This window comes from Cupressus sempervirens, chromosome 5 (genome assembly GCF_028749045.1).
Source record: "Cupressus sempervirens isolate cs-2001-9-10 chromosome 5, ASM2874904v1, whole genome shotgun sequence".
In the NCBI taxonomy this organism is placed as follows: Eukaryota; Viridiplantae; Streptophyta; class Pinopsida; order Cupressales; family Cupressaceae; genus Cupressus; species Cupressus sempervirens.
Window position 1 is genome coordinate 671,955,378 of NC_143122.1, and position 24,488 is coordinate 671,979,865.

Here is a 24,488-nt window from a genome sequence, read left to right on the forward strand (position 1 = left end):
GTCCACGTGGCATATGTTTCATCCGCACATCCATATACTCCCTAAAGGTAATTGCAGCAGTAAAATCTGGCCCTCCGGCTTCCCAATCTCTCCTCAAGTGGTCCTGTATATCAATAATCTGGGGCTCTGGTACGAGTTGCTCTAGAGCTCTAGGAGGAAATGTAGGAATCATGGGCCTTGAACTCACTGTCCTAGCTCGCTGAGGTGCATGACAGAAATTGTTCCCAACTTGTTCATCTCCATTATGTGTTCCATCCAGATCATTTCCATTCTGATTGTTACCATTCTGATTATTTCCTCCACCCTTGTTAGCATTCAACCCCATTTGATGAGCCATCATTTGCATCATAAGATCCAATCTCTGATTCTGTTCATGTGCCCTTTGTTCTACTACTCGCTGACCTTGTACCAAGGTCTCTAATAACTCTAAGAATCTTTCCTCTCTAGGCTTTGGACCGAAATTCCCGCCTCCACCTAATCTTGTATGAACCTATCATCTCGGTCACCCATATTGTTGTCTTGATCAAAGAATACCTTCGTTGTGTCTGTATGACTGGATTCTATACCCCCCTGTACGGATGAACTAGACTATTTTCTTTGTAGGTCTGAACTCCTACTTTGTCTTGCTCTGGTATTGCGATAATTATAAGGCCCCTATTGCATGCTCAAACATAAATGCTCTGATTTTAGTGTTTTGAGATTTCATCAAACACTTTCCCCTCTATCTGCCAGTTCCAAATTTCCTATAAGACCTCCATAGGATAGCAAGACTTATAGCTCTGATACCACTGTAATATCCTCCCCCGATTTGAACTTTGTCTTGTAGAAATTTAACTTAAGGAATATTGTCAAACACTTTGTATGCAAACTCATAAAGCTGATTTCCTCAATAAATTGCTTTCCAATGAGTAGATTTACGAACAACTATGAAGTGACATTAAAATGCATAATACACATCATAACATTTTCACAAACACTTGGCACACATTCAACAGTATATGAAAAATTTGGAAACTCTTTCAATCTGCTGAATAAAGGGTGATTTTTAAATGTAGATGTGCACTTATAGCTGCCTTAAAGGCTGCAACAACTATTCAGACTTGTATTCAACAATTATTATGCAAAGTATCAAAATTTGACAGAAGAAACCTGGAATTAGTTGCCATAGTATTTTGCAGATGTAGTCGGCAGCCCTCCAAACTTCTAATCAGCTGGAAAAACAAGTAAACTTGATACCAACACTATTCACGCCATACTGTAGCAAAATACTGTTCATGCCGACTGTAGCAAAATTCTGTTCATGCTGCACTATAGCAATAACTAACTTCAGATCTGCACCTCAAACCCTTGTAAATTTCTTTATGTGAACACCCCAATTGAAACCCAGTGTGTTTCTTAAAGTGAAAACACCCTTGATCCTCCTGACTGTGTCTTCCGATAATCAGATATCCAGCAACATAACATTAATCTTCATCCAAGCATACAAAGAAAAGCTCTTCCATTTCTTTTATAGTGTTCTCACAAGAGCTCAATCCTTCATTTTCTCAATGTGGGATAAAACATAACTCCCTTTATGTACCTTATGTCTCCAATGTGTTATAAAAATAAAGGAAACTTTTTTAATTTAAATATTTCCCACAAACTATAGTCTATGCATTAATAAAGTTAAATATTTAAATTTAACTTTATAAAATGGCTTTATCAATGCATAAAAAATCTTATCAATGATAAATAAGTTTTCCTGTCAATTTTAAACAATTAACATCGACATACCACTGTGACTGAATGTCTGGCCATGTCCAAGATGACTTACTATAAATAGCAAGTATGCCCAAAGTTGCCCCAAAACCCCTTAGAAAGACCTGCAATTGAAACTGTCTAGGCCAAATGGCCTCTAAGCCTCTTTAATGTCCTAGTTAACCTACGGGACTGTGGGGAAATAGGCTAATGACAACATCATGCTATGAATGCTAGAAAGGGGACATTACAATCTACTAGGAATACTAATAAGAAGGGTCATTCTAAATAAAAAGGGAAGGTGACTAGGATAGATAATGTAGAATTGGATGATGATTATATGACTAGAGAAGACAAGGGCTAGGGTATCCATGTCGGTTGTTAGGACAACCCTATGCCTTCCCATGTGTTGGACACTTTTAAAACTAAAACCAATACACTAGAGTCGATGACAATGGGTGAAATTGGTAGTCATGGGATTATCACCTTCCCTTTTAGAAACCTAAACATTGATGCTTAGAATCTACAAGATACTAAGAATGGGAAACTCAGCACAAGGAACCTATGGGAAGAGAAAATCATGAGAGAGATAGTTTTTTTCCTTAGAAAACTATCAATGGTCATCTACTGATGTGAGATGCTTTACCCATTTTGGAAGAAACTGTCACCACATTAATCAAGAATCTTGAATGGAGGATAAGTTTGATAGGGTGGTGAATTCTTTTGTTTGTTTTGTGCATTTAGCGGCCACTACTCTCCATATTTTTTAGGCTAGTAAGGAGGAGATAAAAAAAATGCCAAAGACACAGAGACTACTCATTTTCTCTATGGCTTCTTTATGGACGACTAGCTGCAACTTTTACTTGAGATTCTAAATAAAGAAAAGGACACTTAGCTCCTTATCCCTTGATTTTTTTTATTTTTTTTGTATTTTATGTCAAGAAATTACTATATAGCCCATGGGGTTCTTGATGTTAATACTTGCTGGACTTGCTTAATACTTACATGGTAGTATATTTAGATATAGAAGCACTTCAGTTTGGAGGTTTTAATATTAAACAAGGGCATAGGATAACCTAATTGTAATGACTTACATTTGATGTTCAGAAGTGTTTTTTGTCTTTAGACCAGCCCCCATTTGGATTTCTTTTAATATAAAAATAAATAAAAGATACTTTTTGTGATCAAATAGTCATATTATATTATGTTATAACAAGTTAAATTATAATAAATAGAAAATAAGTTCACAAGCCTACTTAAAAAATGATCCCATGTATTTATTTATTAAATAATGTTATTTAATTCAACAAATTTATCTATCTAGCCTTATATCTATTCATATTGTTGAAAAACAACACCAAATCCTGTTCAATAGAAGCATAGCACCCAGACAATTACCACTAAACAATTAAATAAATTGTCGTGATTTCATTAGATTTAAGCGGGTTTTGGTATACAAACAGACCATATCTTCAGTGTATCAGAATCTATGAACTTTTACTATTAATGCTATCTATAATTATGTCTTCAATAATATAAAATCTTGAGCTGATAACTACATTTGTTGCAGTCATTAATAAAATGTAATTAAAGTTAAGATTTCTGTTCAATATTGGGTCTGAAACAAACAAACTAATCGTAACGTACACGATAAAAATAGCGTGCAACGGCTAGAGATACATTCGGTATCAACACACTTCTTCTTACTACGAGTTACTTAAGAATAAGGTCTATTTCAGCGGTGTCTATAATGTTTGTTTCAGTTCTAGCTAGTGTCTGGCTCTGTCAACTTCTGGGAGTCTTCCAGGTTCTTTTAGATGTTTGTTTTAGCTATTTTTTATTTAGCATAATTATTTCAGTTTGGACATTCAAATTAAATTCGTAAAATTAATATAACAAATTCGTTTTGATTTTATTTTATTGTTTGTGTTGTCCGTTTTTCTTTAATTTTCTTTGTTGTAATTTTGTAAGTTATCCTCAAATTTTTTAAATTGAAACTCTTAAAATTTATGTGGGTCTTTTAAATCAATGGAGCCTTGGGTTTTTAATATTGATTTTTTTAAAAATGTTCTGATGAAAATACTAAGATTATTTTTGATGAATTTTATAAACTAGGAAAATGATATGTTCATTCTAGTCAATGGTAGATAGTGAGTTTTTCTAGTAGCTGTTTAAATAAAAACATTTCTTATTTGAAGGTCATCTAATTTTCTAGTTTGCAAAACTACTAGCTATATATACCTCTATATATATTACGCCGAGATTAATCGTTCTCGAGGCGCCTATTTTTATTTAATCTCAAAGTTATTTTAATCGAAATTGGAATTAATGAAAATACAAATAGGCGCCTCGAGAACGATTAATCTCGGCGTAATATATATAGAGGTATATATAGCTAGTGGTAGTCGCGGCGCAATAGGAAAAATATTTACTTTTTATTTTTTATTTTTTATTTTGATAAGGTTACTATAAAATTGTTAATTAATTTTTAATTAGAGTTGTATGAAGTTAGTATAAAATTATGCTTCAAAATATTTTTAAAAATTTAATATAAGGAGTTTAATATAGATTTAAAATATATTTTTTATTTTTGGGATATTGTAATGTAAAATGTTATAGTCATACATAGATATATGGTTAGGGACAAAGTTACCATTATAGTTAATGTTAACCTTAGGGATAGAATTAGGGTTAGGGTTAGCATTAGAGTTAGGGTTGGAGTTAGGGTTAGGGTTTGAGCTATGGTTAAGGTTAGGGATAGAGTTATGGTTATGGTTATTGCTAGAGTTATGGTTATGGTTTAGATTAGAGTTATGTTTATGCTTAAGGTTAGGGTTAATGTTATGGTCATGGTTAAGGTTAGGGTTAGAGTTATGGTTATGATTAGGGTTAGTGTTAGGGTTATAGTAAGGCTAACGTTAGGGTTAGGGTTAAGGTTTGAGTCAAGGTTAAGGTTAGAGTTTAAAGGGTTAGGGTTTGAGTTAGGATCAAAATTAAGGTTAGGGTTAAGGTTAGAGTACAATTATGGTAGAGTCAAATCCAAAGTTAGAGTTATGCTCATGGTTAAGGCTAGGGTTAGACTTATGCTTATAGTTAGGGTTAGGGATAGGGTTAGAATCCAATTATGGTAGAGTTAGAATTAGGGTTAGAGTTAGGGGTAGAGTTATGCTTATGGTTAATGTTAGGTTTAGAGTAATGCTCATGGTTAAGGTTAGGGTTAGAGTCATCATTATGGTTATGGTTAGGGTTATAGTGGGGATAGGGTTAGGGATAGGGTTTGAGTCAAATATATCTTTTAATTTAATATAAGGAATTTAATTTAGATAATTTTTTTTTTTTTTTTGGGATATTGTAATGTAAAATGTTATAGTCATACGTAGATATATGGTTAGGGACAAAGTTAACATTACAGTTAATGTTAACCTTAGGGATAGAATTAGGGTTAGGGTTAGCATTAGGGTTAGGGTTGGAGTTAGGGTTAGGGTTTGAGCTATGGTTAAGGTCAAGGATAGAATTATGGTTATGGTTATCATTAGAGTTATGGTTAAGGTTCAGATTAGAGTTATGTTTATGGTTAAGGTTAGGGTTAGAGTTATGGCCATGGTTAAGGTTAGGGTTAGAGTTATGGTTATGGTTATGATTAGGGTTAGGCTTATAGTAAGGCCAGGGTTAGGGTTAGGGTTAAGGTTTGAATCAAGGTTAAGGTTAGAGTTAGGGTTAGGGTTTGAGTTAGGATCAAAATTAAGGTTAGGGTTAGGGTTAGTGTCCAATTATGGTAGAGTCAGATCTAGAGTTAGAGTTATGCTCATGGTTAAGGCTAGGGTTATGCTCATGGTTAAGGCTAGAGTTAGAGGAAGGGTTATATTTAGAAGTTTTCTTATGGTCACAGTTATATTTAGGAGGGGAGTAAGGGTTGGGATTTTAGATTATATTTATTATTATATAAGGTGCCCTATATAATAATATGTATATTCCCATGCTCATGGATAAGGTTAGGGAAAGAAGTAGGACCATGGTTATTAGTGTTACATTTAGAATTTCATTTAGGAGGGCATTGTGTGCTATTTTTTCCCCCTATTCAACCCATCATTGATGTCTGATCTGAGAGACCTTAAATGGGATAGGTTCTTTGCAGAGGGTTAACATCGCTAAATTTGGCGGCTAACATTTTGTGTTGGCTCGATTTCTTCATTGACCACGCTGGATCATTTTTTCTTGGTTGGGTTGATTCATGCTGTGAGATTCGATAACTCTTATTTCTTCGCGAGCTATCTTCCCATCTTCCCAAAAGTGCAAGATGTTGCCATGCATTCCCATTCTAACTTTTCTTTATACGCTAGTGTCTTCGAAACACTCTAAAGCCTAGAATTGCACAAGATGCTGCCATGCATCTCCATTCTGATGCATCGTCATGCTACATTGTTTCTTCAATTCTCTGAAGCCCAAAATTGCATCATGCTACCACGCATTGCCTTTCCAACATTTCCTCACTCCACAATGCTTTCATGAGTCTTTGAGACCCAAAATTGTGCCACATGGAAGGGGTTCACACCTTTTGTGCTATCTTCTTCGTTTGTTGGGAGGAATCTCTTCACTACATCTTAGTCATCCATTGGAAATAAAGCCAATCTTGATCGACGAATGTGACTTAATCCTTCATTGGGAGGAGTTTCCTTGTTGCATCTCAGTCATCCTTTTTGAGGGGAGAATCTACATCGACGGTTGCAATTTAATCCTTCATTGGTGAGGATTCACGATGCATCTATGCCGTCTATTTCGAGAGGAAGACCTTCATCGATGACCATCATTCATTTTTGGGCAAACCAAATTCCCCCTTGGGATCAACCTTGCATTTTTTGTGGGAGGTTAAGACATCATGTTATCTCTTTTCATAGTTTTTTGCCAGCAACATGAATGTCTTTCCTCTTCTTTCCATGAGTCTCCATTCTAGCGCCTCCTTACGCTGCATTGTTTCTGCAATGCTCTAAAGCCCAAAATTGCGTCATGCTACTACATGTCACCTTTCTGACATTTCCTCACTCTGTATTGCTTTCGCAAGGCTCCAAGACCCAGAATTGTGCCATGTAGTGGGGGTCCCCACCTTTCGTGCTATGGTTACAATTTAGATTTTAGGGTTATGGTTAGAATCAAGGTCAATTCTAGAGTTTATAGAATATTTAGAGTTAAGATTAGGGATTAAATATACATGAGGGTTAGCATTGGGTTGTATGATAATTAAAGTTAGGATTATAGTTAGATATATCATTTAGATTAGGTTTTAGTCAGGGTTTAATTAGACTTAAGATTAGGGTGAGGATCAAGGTGAAGTCTATATTAGGGTTCATATCATGGTAGGATTGAAACTAATGTTAGGGTTAACATTGAAATTATGATTAGGGGTAAGGTGAAGATTTATATTTGGTCATGATTGTGGTTTGTGCTAGGATTAGGGTCTAAGCTATTATTAATTTTATGATTGTACCTTTAGGGTTAGGGTTTTGTTTAAGTTTATGATTATGGTTACAACTATGGTTTATGGTTCAAGTTTAAAGTTGGGAATGTGATTAGGATTAGGGATTAGTAAATTTTTTAAGAGTTCGATTATAGGTTTACACCATGGTTAGGACCTTGGGACTGGATTTAGAGTTTAATATCATGGGTATCCATATAGGTAGGTTTAGGATTTTGATCAATATTTTGGAGTTTGTTTTTACATTATGGTTAAGGGTTAGATTTTAGGGTTAGGACTATAACCAATATTAGTGTGTAGGTTTTTGGTTTAGATTATGGTTTGGACTAAGATTTTCGTTATGATTAGAGTTTAGAATATCAATAGGGATATGTTTTAGTGCTATAATCATAGTTTAATGTTGGATTATAGTTATATTGTACATCATTGTTGGGGCTAGGGCTAAGGTAGGGGTTGTTGTTAGGGTTAACTAAGGATGACAATTAGGATGGTTTATCTTTTCAAGTAGAAAAAAAAACTCATATTGATTCAAAAACGAAGAAATTATACTTCGAAAATATTTTTCTATGTCATAATAGATTCATTTATTTTAATTATTGTATTAGTTAATTAGTTGTTTGATGTTTCAAAGTAAACATGGCTTATTTTATTTAAATTTAAATAATATTATTGTTTTGAATTGAATTTAGCTTAATTATTAATGATCATATTTATATTTCGAATATTAACTCCAATTTGATCAAAGACCAAATATATTTTTGGTATTTTTGTAAACGAACTTGCTTAACACTTCCCTATTTCAAAGTTAATAAAATATCATTTCTATTATCTTAGATTTGAGAGTAAGTATATTAAATAAGTAATAATAAATGAACATTATGATTAATATATTTCTAAAATAAAAATATATTACTTAAAAAATTGTTTACTTTAAATGAATAAAGTACTCATTTACTTGTAAATTTTAAAAATAGAAATTAATCTACATATATATAAAATATTTATTCTTTTTCCTATTTGCATACAAATTAATTAAAATCTAAACTTTAAACTACATAAATATTTTTAAAATATATATCCATCAATAAATAGTTTAGAATAAAGTCAAATCTAAAAATTAGACACATATAGAATCTTTTTAATTTCTATATACATGTTTTTCTAATTTATTTCTACAAACATGCAACTGATATTTCTATTATCCATTTTTTTCCATTTAAAAAAAATCTAGATGTAAATAGAATTTTTTAAGATGCATGCAATCTTTCTAATTTTTTCTACATACATATATTAACATTTCTATTTTATATTTTGTTTTTACATTATGGTTATTTCAATCAAAATATGTAGATGTAAATAGAATTCTTTTCAAAAAAAATTATTTAAATTTAAATAATATTATTGTTTTGAACTGAATTTAGCTTAATTGTTAATGATCATATTTATATTTCGAATATTAACTCCAATTTGATCAAAGACCAAATATATTTTTGGTATTTTTGTAAACGAACTTGCTTAACACTTCCCTATTTCAAAGTTAATAAAATATCATTTCTATTGTCTTAGATTTGAGAGTAAGTATATTAAATAAGTAATAATAAATGAACATTATGATTAATATATTTCTAAAATAAAAATATATTACTTAAAAACTTGTTTACTTTAAATGAATAAAGTACTCATTTACTTGTAAATTTTAAAAATAGAAATTAATCTACATATATATAAAATATTTATTCTTTTTCCTATTTGCATACAAATTAATTAAAATCTAAACTTTAAACTACATAAATATTTTTAAAATATATTTCCATCAATAATTAGTTTAGAATAAAGTAAAATCTAAAAATTAGACACATATAGAATCTTTTTAATTTCTAGATACATGTTTTTTCTAATTTATTTCTACAAACATGCAACTGATATTTCTATTATCCATTTTTTTCCATTCCAAAAAAATCTAGATGTAAATAGAATTTTTTTAGATGCATGCAATCTTTCTAATTTTTTCTACATACATATATTAACATTTCTATTTTATATTTTGTTTTTACATTATGGTTATTTCAATCAAAATATCTAGATGTAAATAGAATTCTTTTCAAAAAATCTAGATGTATATAGAATTCTTTTAATTTTTTACACACATAAAATCTTTCTAATTTTTTTCTACATACATAAAGGAATAATTTCTATTTTCTATTTTTTATTTTCTATTTTAAAAAAAAAAGCTATCATAAAGATTGATAAAAAAATTGATTGCATATGCATTCTTTATTTTGTGCACTAAATGCACAAAATAAACTGTATAGATTAAAACTTCCCGTGCTGGGCATGAGAATATACAATAGAAATATTAGTTACCAAGAATAGTCGGCCATAAGCAATCAAATCTGCCTTGCCACTGGAAATAGCTTCATTACCATCATCCCGATCATAACCCCCTATAGCCAAAAATGTTCCCTTGAATGCTGTTCTTATGGGAATCAAGCTCTTTTCACTCGCTATTGTCGTCTGCGAATTATCAATCTTGGGCTCAAAGAAATGAGCGTACAATATCTTATATTTATTCAGAGCCTCCGCCATGTGAAGTCCCAGTGCCTCTGGATTTGAGTCATATGCTTCAGCATGATCCGAAAATGGAGAAAGCCCCATGGATCTCAACACCATCAAACCCTGTTCGTAAAAGGACTGATTATGTCAACAAAAGGAACATTCTCTTCTTCAAACCAAGATAGATCAGAATAAAAAAACATACCTGCATCTATTGCATTCCTGGCAGCATTTCGAAAATCAGCAACTATATTGGGAATTTCCTCTGTTTTCAGAGACTGGGGAGGAAAGAAATCTGCCACATCCTTTCGGTTCAGAAGAGGGATCTTTCTAGAGATTGGTTTGCTTGTGGAGGAAACTGGAGATTGGCCATTAGGCTGATAATCTGCATTCCAATGCACCCACTAAATACACAATACACTGTTTGTTGTGGAGGAGAGCCAACCAAATTGAAATTAATTAAAATTGAAATCTAAATCAAAGTAGAATATTATAACTAATTTTGAATTTCAATTTACATCTACATCTAAATCTAAATGAAAATGTAAATAAAAATAGAAATCTCACCTGCAAAAATGTTACTCCAAAACTTCAATTTACTCCTATTCAAAAACTCCAATCTAATCCTCCAATAACCTCCACCTCTTCCTTCCTGCAAAAACATAAAATGAAAATGAAATGAGGAGCCTTGGTTTTATAACTTCTGAGAGGCTCCTCATATCCCCCAACAGACGTCTCTTCACATTCCACGAATTTGTTTCAAATTCCCCCACTCCCCGCAAAAAATAAGCATGAATGTGCATGCAAAATTATATTTAACAAAAAAAAAAATCATATTGAGATTATTTCGCCCTTATTTTTTCGGGCCCTATTTTTTCGGGTCCTACTTTTTCGGGCCCTACTTTTTCGGGCCTATTATTTCGACCTCCATTTGGCTTCCTATTATTTCGGCCAGCTATTATTTCAGAAATTCTTTTTTAATATTTAATTTGGAAGTTTGTAACTGCTCCCAATTCTTTTTTATTGACAAAGAATCTTGGCATATTTCCGTGCTGGGCATTTGTGCTGCCATTGTATAGAACGCCTCTCGGCGTAATTAGTTTGTTAAAAAAAAAACACATATAGACATTATCTTAATGGAAATAATAAATATCTTTTCTTGCTAATATTTGATTCAGTGCATATCTTAGCATGTAGATATTTGAATGTTGTGTCACATGTTGTGGCACTCACTCCTCTTTCTATATGCCTTAAACTCCATCCTCTCCTTATTATTCTTTCCTATAGATTATAAACTATAAGAATACTTTTCTAGTGGAATTCTTTTAATTTTATTATTTTTAGTCTTAGGTCACTTGCAATTGGCTTTTGTCATTTAGATAATAGCTGATGCCAAGGTATTAACTTTTATTTACCTTGTAAAATTTAAATAACTAGTGTAGATTAATAATTGAAATTAATTTTCTTCCTACTTTACAATGCTATTACTTGAAAGTCTTATTTTCTTATAATTTTTGTAGATATTTGATTATCTTTATTTTATGAATAGAATTCGTTGTTCTTTTTAAGAAGCCTCACATTGTACTTAAACATATTTTATTTATTCCTATTCTTAATACTTGATGTTTAAATGCTTAAAACTATAATTTATAATCTTTTAGAATTGATAAAATAATTAGAAGGGAAAACAAATACCACCCAAGTTATTATAGTTTAAGAATAAAATATTAATAATTAGAATGGAGAAAAAATATTTAATATATTTTAATGAATATTTTATTAATATTTTAGTTATAATTTTTTTTATTTTTTTGATGGAAGGTTTTAGTTATAAATTTGAATGATAAGATTATTTTGATAAGAGTGGTAAGAGTTATATGAATATAAGATTTATTATAATTGGATTGACCTAATTTAATTCCTCATATGTTTGACAATTAGAATTGTAGATACTTAAGGTATTTTAATAGTTCATTTACAATTCTAAGAGAAAATTAGAAATGATAACTACAAATATAAATACTTACAATAACATTTTATTTGTTAAAATAAAAACAAAAAAATCACTATTTAACTTAATTTACAAGTTTAATAGATATATTAATTGTAATATAAAATTAAATTATAGGAAACCCTAAACAAATAGGACTAGGTAAGCAGTAAATGCAGGAACCCTAAACAAATAGGACTAGGTATGCAGTAAATGCAATCTTCACCATTGTGTATATGCTACATGACCATGCAATCCACTGTTTTTTCGCTCGCAAACAGACATATCGTATCTATTCGCGGATTTCAATACGTCCTTCTCTTGAAATAGATTCTTGAAATTCTTCCATCAAGACACGCAATCATACGTAGCATTCGTGTGAAGATGGGCTCTGTTGACTAGACGCAGACAGAGACTCGCTTGACCTCTTCAATCCTCTTCTATATAAACGCCCCCGTATTGCCTAACATTCACAAATTCAAACACCTCTGTTGCTCTTCTGCAATAAGAGAACTGATCAGCTGATTCACTGAATTTTGAGAGAGAATGGCAAGTGGGAATATGTTCATGTTGTGGCGAGCTCTGTTTGTGTTGAGTTTTCTGTGCAGTTTGGATCGTTGTATGGCTGCTCAAGGAAAGGCCACATATTACACTCCTCCATACGTCCGTAAGTATAGTTTTTTTAATAGACATCAAATTCAGCGATGATTATTACCATTTGTGAATGGTATAACGCTGGAATTCTGCATATATACGAGCGTGAGCTTAATCGAGTCTCACTATTTTGGCAGCATCGGCGTGCTTTGGGAACGACCCATCGCAGTTTCCGGCGGGAGATTTGTTTGCGGCGGCAAGCGATACATTTTGGGACAACGGGGGCGCGTGTGGACATCATTACAGAATCAGTTGCGTTGGACCAGCGAAAGAGGGAGATGCGTCGCCATGCAGGGGAGGACCGATTGTGGTGAAGATTGTTGATTATTGTCCTTCCGGATGCACGAGCACCATCGATCTCTCTCAGAAAGCATTCGCCGATATCGCTGATCCTGATGCCGGCATTATTCACATCAACTATGAACGGTACTTTGCTTCTTCACTTCTCTTCTTGTTCTTCTACGTACTATACAATTTTTGAATTGTGGGTGAATTTACAATTCTCGCTCTGTTTTGCAGGGTCTGAGCGTGCACAGCAGCCTATTATTATAATGAGTAAATAAAACCAGCGTGGATCTTAGAGCGCTGAATAACCCTCATAGTATATAGTCAATATCGTATGAAGAATTGTGCTATGAATATGCTTACTTTCTTAATGAATAAAACATAAATGTAAGAATGTTATGTTGAAAGCATCTTGTTAGTTTTCCAAATACTCTAAGAGCACTAAATTGATTGCTTATGGATTCAAATGCGTACAATGGTTGAATAGAATATTATATATGCAAGAAATACATTTTATTTTTGTTTGATAATAGATTATTTTTATTTTTATTAGTTTTTAAAAGAATCGAGAAATAATTTTATATAAATCATAAATATTAATAAAAATTAATTAACAATTGTAAGATTTTTATTGTAAAGAAGAAATTTTTGTGACATTAATTTTTGTTTTAAATTTTAAAAATGGTTTTTATATTCTAGTATTAATTAATCATTTTTAATGAAGTTTTTAATAATTTTAATAAATAACGATATTGGATAATCATAATGTCAAATACAAGATTGTTATAAACAAATACTCAATTTGAGAAATTATCTATTAGTGTAAGTTTATGTTGAATGATTTTTTAGAGCAACAATTTAAGACAAGAACAAGATAAATTTGCACTATCCTCATGTTTCTGTTTTCTAGACATTAGGATTTCAATGTGACCTATGTGATAAGCAATATCTTCTTTGAATTAGATTGCAAATTAGAAAAAGGTTTTACCATAGATCCTTTAGATCCATATCATAATGAGATACTTGAGAGAGGTGAAGTTATAACTTTGAATCACAAATAACATCTTGCCCAACAATTAAATAAATCTAGCACAACGCTTAGTTTTATCAAAACTTCTACATACAAACCCTTTTCTATTAACATATGACAACATATTTGTTAAACTAACCATGAGAAAAAGGAGATCTAGAAGAATCACAGGTGTACACAAAGGCCAAAATTTTCATAATTCAAAAAATGAAAAGAAAAGAAACAATAACTCACTGGAAATGATGACTCTTGTGACAAAAATAACCATAGTAGCATAGTTTTGTTCAATTTTTTTAGTAGAAGATAATGTTCAACAATTTAGGCATGTTGTATCCACCCTAGAGCTTGAATGATTCTCCTATTCACGGCTATCTATTTTTGCTAATTCAAAAGAAATAAGCTCATGAAGAATAGATTTGGAAACCATTCCAAATTTGTAAACTAGACTCATCTTCACCATCCCACATATTATTGCAATCTAGAAGTACACTTTCATGATTTTTTTTTTTTTTTTTTAATATTACAAATTCTTGTTCAACCCATAAGTAAAACATTTATCTTCCTTCTATTTGAAGAGTATCCTAGGAGGATCCATCAATCATATTTATACTAAAACTCATCAAGATTTTCACCATCCTTTTTGATAAAACATTTACCAAAAAATATTTGCAAATGTTTAATTTAATCAACTTTATGATACAAGAGTTCAAAAGGTGTAAAATAAATTGTTACATTGATTCGAGTTCAATTCAAGATATAAACATCTATATGAAAAACCTCCTTCTAATGTTTTTCTAGTAGACTTGCCTCATTAAGCGTTGTTTGTGTCATTGCGTAAATAGTCTTGTTGTTTCTTTCTCCGACCAAATATTTTGAGGTGTCCAAGAAACACAATACTCTCTTTCAATTCTATATTTTTCACAATATGCAATAAATCTTGAGAGGTATATTCACCTCCATTATCCAACATTAAACATTTTGGTTTTAGATTAGATTCTTATTCCACCATTTTTCTTGTATCCTTGAATCTTTCAAAAGGTTAATATTTGTGTTTAAAAGTAAAGTAACCCAAACCATTCTAGTATAATCATCAATAAATAAAATGAAATGTTTCTTATTATTAATCGATAGTTTCCTTGGATCATACAAATCTATATGAGCTAGTTCCCAAGGTCTAGTGGTAGAATGTTCTTTAGACTTAAAATATGTGTTGGTTTGTTTACCTTTTATGCATTCATTGAAAACTATGAAAGAAGGCTTATTCAATATAAATGTTACTCTCACATTTTTATTCTTAGTGATTCAGACCAACTTATCAAAATTTAAATATCATAATATTTCATGTCAAAGCCATTTTTCTTCAACTTGACTCATAAGACACATACTAGAAATGTTTTCATAAATAATAGCATCAAACATATTATAGAGATTACCACCTATTTGTAAAGATATATAAACTATTTGTTTGACCTTGTTCTTTATAGAAAACCGTTAGAGTAAAACTAAACATGACATCCAATATAACAAATTTGACTCACACTTTACAGATGATGCTTTAACCCCTCAACACAATAAAAATCACGATTGTGAGTATCTATTTTAAGATAAATATAACCATGACCTATTATATATGCAGATGAATTATCTCCAAACCTTATGAAATCTACTTGAAAAAACTCTAAATATTATAATTTACTTTGGCCTCCTACAATATGATGTGAACAACCATTGTCCAATGCCCAAGTTTGAACATTGTTTCACAACAAGATAACTTGATCTAAGAGATATTTTTTAGTACTAGGAACAAACATAGGTTTCCAAACTTGAAGGACCTTTTGTTTTTATTTGGATTGATTTAAAAATTCCTTTAAAGCTAACATTTATATCATTTTATTATTTTTGGAAAACCACAAGATCATTTTTGACCAAACGTAAGTGCTCTTTGAGCCATAAATATACAAGTTCAAACTCTATCCTTAAAAAGCTCCAACATAAATACTATCTAAAAAAGAAAAAATAATGAATGAACCTCTATTATAACCTATAGACTTATTTATATCAAAACATATTTTTAATTATTTCTTCAATATTTTTATTTACCCTACATGTCTCATTTCTATTAAGAAGAGTAATTGGTATTGATAGTATCTTAGCACTAAAGTTTTACAATTAATTAGAAACCATTCAAGCATGAAGTATACCATCTCATGAACTAATGGATATCTACACCACTTGGATCTTGCATAGAGATGAGGACAAGGAAAGGCAAGCAAGTTACAATTAGCACAATGAGTCATCATCAATGTGACATGACAAAGAGGACATAGTATGTACCAAAAAAGGATTGACACTATAAAAAAAATCATAAATAAGATACAATAGTGGAGGTATGACTAGACCTAGTATAGATTGGTAGGGCCAGTCTAGGCCCTTTGATGCAGATCTTACAAGTTCCTCATGAACAACTCAAACTAGCAAATTGGTTTTTTAATTGATTATGTTTTGGGTGGGGTACTTTCTAGCATTTCAATATGTATAGAAGTAAGGTTTCATATAATCCAAAAGATACATTGACTAAAGTGTGTACATGTGTGTGCAGATAGAAAAGGGAATGTGATACAAGAAGAAAATATTGGATACAAAAGAAATTATTGCTAAGAGATACAATTAAAGAAATTAACAAGCTAACACATGTATGGGTGTACTATAGATAGGGATAACATAGAGAAATATTGTAGTGATACTTTAGAAATCACAAAGAATTCCCATATAGAAAGAGAAGACCTAGATATCCTCTAGTTATGCACATGATATATATCAAGAAAGATATGGAACATATAGATTAGATTAATATTTTATTTATTTATAATCATTTTTATCATTTTGTAAGCTTTTAACTAGGAATGATTTAGTAGAAAGCATTTTGTATATCCTTGAATAAGGTGTATTTAGAAAGGAGTTCTAAAAATATTCTCACATGGTATTTTTTTACAATCTCATGTAATCCTAATAGGTTAAAAACATTCTTAGCCAAACATATTCTTAGAAGGAACAAGTTATAGCTCTTAAATAGGCATCCTTTTAGCTATAGTAGAAAGGTAGTCAATATATTATTACCACCCTAGTATTCATCCTCTCGCCGAGGGTTTTTAGATATAAAACTATTTCTCACTTGATGAATGTTTACTATATTCGTTATAATTCTTGTGGTGAAATGGTTTTTTTTAAGTCTTATAAGAAAGGTTATAGAAAAAACTAATTTTAATGATCATATTGATTATCTTAGCACTTAGCAGTTGTTAGACCAAAAATTTGTGTCAAAGATTAGGCCCTAATGCTACCAAGCCTAAAAAATTAAGGGATGATCATATCACAACTGTGAAATACAAATTGCCACTTCACAATGCTCTTGATAGTGTTCAAGATCTAAAAGAAATTTTGAGAGTCACTATGAAAAAGAAAACATCTCATGAAGAAACTCAGTGAGAGCCATGAAATTATTGGAAAAATAGAACCTAGTAAATTAGGTGAATACAAAGAAACCATAAAAAGTATAATGACTAATAATGAGAATATAAATAAGTCTCCCTCATTACTAGAGAAAGAATAAGAAAAAATATTAGAAAAGATAGATCAAGAATAAAAAGATAAAGGTAATGCTACATAAGTAGTAAAAAAAGAAGAGAACACACAAATGGAAGAAATAGAAACAATGAGAATGACTAAAGATGATGCTATACAAAAGGATGATCAAATCCAAAAACTAAATGAAAAACTAATCAACACTAATGAAAGAAATGAGAAGATAAAAAAGTTCAATGACACATCTGAAAAGATAGAAAAGTAAATCAAGGCTCAAAGAAACATTAAAGGTGTCAGAAAGACTCAAGAAGGTAGGGCTTCTAGAATCAAGGACCATAACCAACAAAAACAAGGGAAAAAACCATCTAAGGTTACAAAACCTAACAAAAATACCTATCATAGTTGTGGTAAAATATGTCACACTTCTTTAATGTGTATTGACATAGTATGGTAATACCCATAACTCAGAATACCTACAATGTGTATTTTAACATATGACATATTTGGTCTCTCTTCTTAGAAGTACAGATCACATTCCAATGAGAAAAGATTTGATGGATACTATTACTTTTGTAAGAAGTTTGGACGTGAGGTTGATGTATATAGATACTTGGAAATATCAATCCAATTATCTAAGAGAATATGAACTCTTGACTTGAAAAGAATGTTCACTACCGTAGTATGCTCAACCTATGAGAGAAGAGAACATATTATACGATACTAAAAACTAAAAACTAATCAAAGGAATCATTCATGACCATGTAAGGGAACAATCATGACTTTTTCCTACTATGGAAAGATAGGTCACCTTGCCAAAGAATGTAGATTAAGGGAAAGACTTGAGATACAAAATATAGATGAAAGAATATAGAAGAAGCTTTCTAAATCTATGATCTTACTAGTTGGGGGTGAGACTCCGCAAGTAAAATAAGCTCATCCAAGCTTAAAGTGGTTGTGAACAAAATCAAATGCTCACAAACTAGTCCCCTAGTCAAAATTGACAATTCATGCACCAAAAAGAAATTAAACAAACAAGCAAAGAAAAAATTACATGTGACAAGCTAAGAGCATGAATAAATTATGACCATTTTTTCATGGGTCATTGGAATTAAGTTCAAGTTAAATGCTAGGAAAGCATTTTGTTTACCAATTTATATCAATGTTAACATAATATTATTTATAAGAACCTATAAATAGCTTACAAAAGACCCATTTATTACTCTCAGAACTCAAATTCTTGAGTTGTATATCTATGAAAAATATATAGCTTTTCATTTATGTGCCATTTACTTGAAAATATAGTTCCAACCTAAGGTGGAGAGGTGAAAGTGAAAGAGTAACTAGTGATTTTTGATATAGTAGAGTCAGAAAATCATCATGTAAGATGGAATTCATAAAATTATACTGGTTAGTACCAAAGATGTTAATCAACTAGACTACATGGTCACTCTAGTAAAAATAGATGTAGAAAATTAGACAAGAGAACTGTCATTAATAGTAGTAGACAGACTGTTCATGATAGATATGAGTGTATAGTTAAAAGTAAAATTGTGGAACTTGGAGTCGAGAAAATTAATTAGGTATTTTCTACATTTCTTGATAATGGGAGATTGAAACCAAAATAGATTCATCTAGTAGACACCACAATACACCATGTAATGGATATTCCTAACTTTTTTGAGGATTACATGGTAAGATATATACTAAGTAAGGTATACGATGAGTATGTAAGGCTAGCCAAGCCATGAAATATTAGCAAGGAAGTTATCCAAAAGGTAACTAGATTATATAGATCTGGAATGAAGCTAAGAATAGAAAAGGTTCCACTTGATAAATCTATGAAAGCAACCTAAGAGAGGAAGGATAGACAAGAATGAGTCATTGATTACATTACAAACCTAGACATAACATTTTCTATAGTGGTGATAGCCTAAATTTTTTTTATTGTAGTCAAGAGAATAATGTGACTAGGAAAGCAACTTACGACACATACCAAATCATCTACAAGAATTCCCAACTTGTGGATGACTACATGAACCTATAAACATGGAGATGACCATGCAGAACTATAATATACACTCATTCAAGTAGGGAGACATTTTATTATTTATATATCTATATTTTAATAGAGAATTTCCTCGATGAGGATCAATCAACTGGTCAAAGGAAGTTGCACTAGTCACTTAACAAGTTTGTAAGATGTAAATGCAACTAGGAGATAGAAGAGGTGGTCTACTTAGGTCATACTTCAACAAATTAAAAATTGTTATGCAAAGAAGGGAAATCGTGTACACTTTTTCTAGCACTAATTTTGATGGTATTCCTTTGGAGGAGTATACCAAGAATTACTAGAGCACTTAGGGAGATTGACATGTTTCATTCATGAATATGTTTTCCATTGATATCAACATAGAATTGTTTCTATGAAGATTAATATAGTAGTAGATAGAGAACGAGGTTGTATGAATGGAGTGTTGATTATTAGGTCAACCATGGTTAAGGATGTGTTCTACACTATGTCCTAATGAAGTGGTTAAGTCTACATACAAAGAGTCAAATACACGTAGAAGATATAATTTGATTTACATAGGACAATTTACAAACAAAGTACCTTAGAATTAGTTTTTGATGTTTTGATTATATCTCCTAACAAAGATAGAATCGTGATATGTGTAATTATACAATGACAGTAGATAGCAAAAGGATTATATCACAAATTACACAAGGTTTGAGGTCATACACATGAAGTTGTGAAGAATGTGAACCCAGAGTGATTTGTAATTACAAAAAGATGTAATGTTTTGTAATATCTTAATGGGGTCCTATTCTAATTAATTAAAAAAGAGCTAAGTCAAGGAATTGTTTGGAGGATAAGGTATAAAGGAAGGTTATATTTTGTTTTGATGAAGTGTGAATGTGAGAAGTGATAAGAAAATTATTTTGTAAATGTGACTTAGAGATCCAAGCGATTATTAGATGAAAAGTTGGTGATCTAATATCAAGATCTAAAGAAGATAAGTTCGGTTAGAGGACATAGAAGGAGCTTTATATTTCTATTATTCTACAAGGAATAATATCAAGAGATCAGTTAGACAATGATTCTGGTTATCTTATCTGTGAAGCAATTAGGATACTGGGTCCATCTACCTTCTACAACTCCTAACAGAGTTGGAATCTTTGAAAAGGGATTCAATGTCTCCTAACAGGGATTGATATGTACTGACTGTATTTACTAAATCCTAATAGGGTCCATCCTCTAACAAGGAACATTTATATTACTATATTATTTTATTGGAGCCATCGCCACCAAAGTTTTTCCTCTAATCAAGGGTTTCCCTAGTTAACATATTTGGTGTAATTGTGTATGTGTATGTTGTTATGGTTTCTGATTATATTAATCACATTCTTAAAGTTTAATAAGGTTGATAAGTATTATAATTGTAGGATAAATGATTCACCACCCCTCTCTTAGTGATATTGGTAGATTTTACTTACTAATAATTGGTAATAGAGCATCACGTCCTTGAAGAGAAAACTTAATAGCTTTGGGAGATCAATGGTGGGTCACTTCAGAAGAGAAAGTCCTAAGCTTGTTGGAGTTAACTATGACAGTTTGAGGGAGAAATTAAAAAATCATTTTATATGTATGAGTATAGGATATTAAATTTTTACAAAGAATGACAATGTGGTTGTGGAATAGAACAAGCTTGAGGAATGTAGTTAAGCTAAAAGAGAATTGTTTATGTGTAATATGCTAGCCATAGAAGCATTAATCTCTACTCTTGTTGAGAATGAACACGGTCAAGTAAGATCTATAGAAACATCTCATAAAATTTGTAAAGCTTTTTAAAACACCTTTGAAGGAGATACACATGCTAAAAGAGTAAGACTATAGAATTGGATATGTTTGTTTCAAGATGCTAACATGATGGAAGATGAATATTTGAGAAGTGATGTTGTTAGAATAACTGAGATTGTTGCAAGAATTAAGTCTTGTGAACGATATAAAGAGGAAGATGATGTTTTATAGAAGATTTTGAAAACCTTAACACCCAAATTCAAATAAGTAACATAGTTGATTGAACTTCTAACACTCTAATTTTTGGGATAAATGGGTAGAGCTTCTTAATTTTTCTCTACACTCTAATGTTACATTAAAGTCTCCTAAAATATTGTTTTTGTCTTGATTTAACATTAGATAGTTACTCAATTTTTCCCACACTATTCTCTTTTGGTCATTTGGTAAAGGGCCACAAACATTGGATAGAATAATTTTTACATTAGAATTAATACTTTTAATGCTACAAGACATCCAATTGTTGTGTTTAGTAATTGGATTACTAATTCATACGATACTTTCCAAGGATCCAATATTATAGCTAGACCTCTTGATGCCCTAGTGGACTCTACCCAATCTAACTGCCATATTTCTAATTTATTCTTTAAGTTATCTGACTCGATAATACTTAATTTGGTTTCTTGTATGATAATCACTTCTGAATTAAAGATTCATAAGTATCATTTCATGTTGTAAACTTCATTGCTTCTTTGGAAGGTACTTCCCCTTCCCTGCTTGAAATAATCTTGTAATTTTTGCTTGCTTTTCTTCATTTCCTGCTAGGCTTCTAAATTGCCTCAAAGATTCTCTTCCTCTTTGTTTATGCTCTTATGGAATATTTGGTTTTTATATTCCTTCTCTAGTAGTTTCTAGATGAAGAATATTTTCTAAGATACTAAATTGTATTTGATCTTGTTCCCTCGCCTAAGAATTCTCTTCTTCAATCATTTCTAAGTTTAAGGCTTGGTTAGATTGCTATTGAAAGCTACAATATTTTCCTGATTATTATCTACATTTTTCTCTTTTTCCTCTCGATCAATTAATTTAGGTACAATTTTCTCAGAGAGGTATGTCTTGTCAGCTTCAAAGTTGATTATTTGGTTTTTGAAATACAATGAAATGTTTGGGATATTTGCCACCCTAGCTTTACTTTGTGCTAATATTATTATGTTTAATATCTCTATAGTATCATCTTCTGGGTCTTCCTCATCAGACATGTCATGATATACCATTAAATTAGTTTCTTTTATTGGGGTTTGCCAAAATTTTGAGTAAGCTACTTGTTTTAGAATTTTTCTTTTTCTTTAAGAAACTAAATTGTATTCCTTGGAATGATCGTTCTCAATATTCTTCTCTATTTCTAATTGGGTCACACAATTCTTTTTGTTTGGGAATGTATTCTTAATTGAGGTTAAGTTGTTTAGATTAATGCTAGTTTCTTCTTTTTCTAAAGTCAATTATTTATCTTTAATTTTTTATATAGTTTTATTCAACCATTTTTTTTTAAATTGTAGATTCTATTGTATTTACTTCTTGGGATCCTTGAATTGTTGGTTCTATACTGACATTGCTAACATATTCACCAAAGTTTATATGAGTAATACTTAATTTTTCCATGCATGTAGTATGACTTAAATAGTTAGTCACAAGAGGTTGGCTAGTTGAATCCATATTGTTTTGTGCCAGGCTATTATGTTGCAAGTTTTTATGTTGTTGGTTATTATGGGTGTTTTCCCATGTTCCCCTGAGTTTCCAAGATGGCGAAAATAAGGGACAATGAGACAAGTTTATGTGATGGCAAATGCTTTTTTCAATTTTGGGGATAGGTGGGGATGACTATACAAAAATAAGGAAAATTAAAATATATAGAAAATTTTAAAATATTTATATGAAGACATGGATAAAGCATCTACTTATGTGTAATAGAATATTAAAATATAAGAATCAACAAAATTCATATGCCAAATTTGTGTTACTTTGAGAGTCAGTCTAATTTATTCTAGAAGTCAAAGTCAAAGTCCCTTAGGTGTCTCCAAGTCTCTGAGATGCTTATGAGACTAGACGACTAAAAATATATGGGGGATGTGTCCTCAATAACATTGTTGTTCTTTAAAAAAAATAGTTGATCAACAATATCATTGTGAATAAGGGTAAAAGCAGAAACCTATGTCACCTTTTATAAAGAAATAGGATATCAAAATGCAATAGTTCAACATTAGTGACAAAAAAATGGTATTATGTTTAGAGATTGAAGATGATGTAAACTGATGAAATGTGTAGCATTGGATGAATTTTATGCCTATAATTTTTATAATTATTTTGAGTAAGAATTTATTCATTTCCTTTTATTTTGAAGTCCCCTTTTTAACTATAAAAAATACAGGATGTAGTTCCCATTAAACAAGTATATGCAACTCATCTATTTTTGTTTTCATTTGAAAATATCTTATAGATGAGATGTATAAATAGGGGACAAAAAAAGAAATAATTATTTTTTATGTATAGTTTCTTTGTTATAAGTGCTCAAGCTTGACCTTATTAGAATCTAACAATTTTTTCCTCACGTGAAAACTTCCCTAACAAATCTACATCTTCTTGAAAAAAAATTACATATTCACGAAAAGGACTCTCTCCTCTAGAGATAAATTTTTTAAATTTTTTTTTTTGATATTATTTACTTTTTTTTTTCCTTTTTTAAGGGAGCATCTTCTGAAATGTTCAAATATCAACTTATAATATTTTCAAATTATAACATATTATAACTAATCAAAACAGTCAAATGTTTATATAATGATGATGTTAAATCTGACATCTATAAAAGGGTATTTTTAGTTTTCAAAAAATATTGAGTTTTGATAGAGAAATGAGATTTGACCAAAATAGGTTTTGGTATCCTAAATGGTGACATAGATTTATGCTTTTACCCAAAATAATAATGTACTTTATTAGTTGTCAATATTTGCCTAGATTTTCTCTAACTTCTTCAATGAACATTTCTTACTATAAACATAGTTTGCATTATTCCAACTTCTTGATGTTATCTTCAGTATTTTTAATATCAAGAGGGATTGTAGCATTGACCTCTTTCAGAGATTCCTCCTAATTTATATTTTGATTTAGCTTATTCATCTTATGTGTTAAAAAAAAAAATGAAGCATGGTGGTAGTGACAAATATTGTTGATTGCAAGAAGAAACCAACATAAAAATTGTGTAAGAAAAAGGTTGTTCGGCTACAAGATAAAAGATAATGAGATCATTGTAAGTGATCTTACCCTTGTAGTAGCGTAATTGAAATGCTATGGGGAAGTTGTATAATATTCTAAGCATCATGGAAATGTGTGTTGTGAG

The 24,488-nt window shown here is 30.8% G+C and overlaps 1 protein-coding gene and 1 pseudogene across 1 annotated transcript; one reads left to right on the forward strand and one right to left on the reverse strand.

Moving 5' to 3' along the window:
* Positions 1–3,069: 3,069 nt before the first annotated feature.
* Positions 3,070–12,035, reverse strand: LOC149557734 (putative 12-oxophytodienoate reductase 11). Its single transcript, XM_089830430.1, has 4 exons — positions 11,999–12,035; positions 9,966–10,145; positions 9,631–9,828; positions 3,070–3,101 (listed from the first exon to the last, which is right to left on the reverse strand). Exons 1-4 carry the CDS (start codon positions 12,033–12,035, stop codon positions 3,070–3,072), a joined length of 447 nt encoding a protein of 148 aa, XP_089686556.1.
* A 261-nt stretch (positions 12,036–12,296) lies between these two features.
* LOC149557735 (EG45-like domain containing protein pseudogene) lies at positions 12,297–12,930 on the forward strand (annotated as a pseudogene).
* Positions 12,931–24,488: the final 11,558 nt, after the last annotated feature.

Bases quoted from the DNA above. Each gene is read 5' to 3' on its own strand.
- LOC149557734 (XM_089830430.1), bottom strand. From the start codon at position 12,035: ATGTCTGTTTGCGAGCGAAAAAACAGTGGATTGCATG. The intron at 10,146-11,998 runs GTCATGTAGCAT...ATTGGAATGCAG, and splicing joins AAAAAACAGTGGATTGCATG to ATTATCAGCCTAATGGCCAA. The intron at 3,102-9,630 runs GTAATGAAGCTA...TCTATTGAACAG, and splicing joins GGGTTATGATCGGGATGATG to GATTTGGTGTTGTTTTTCAA.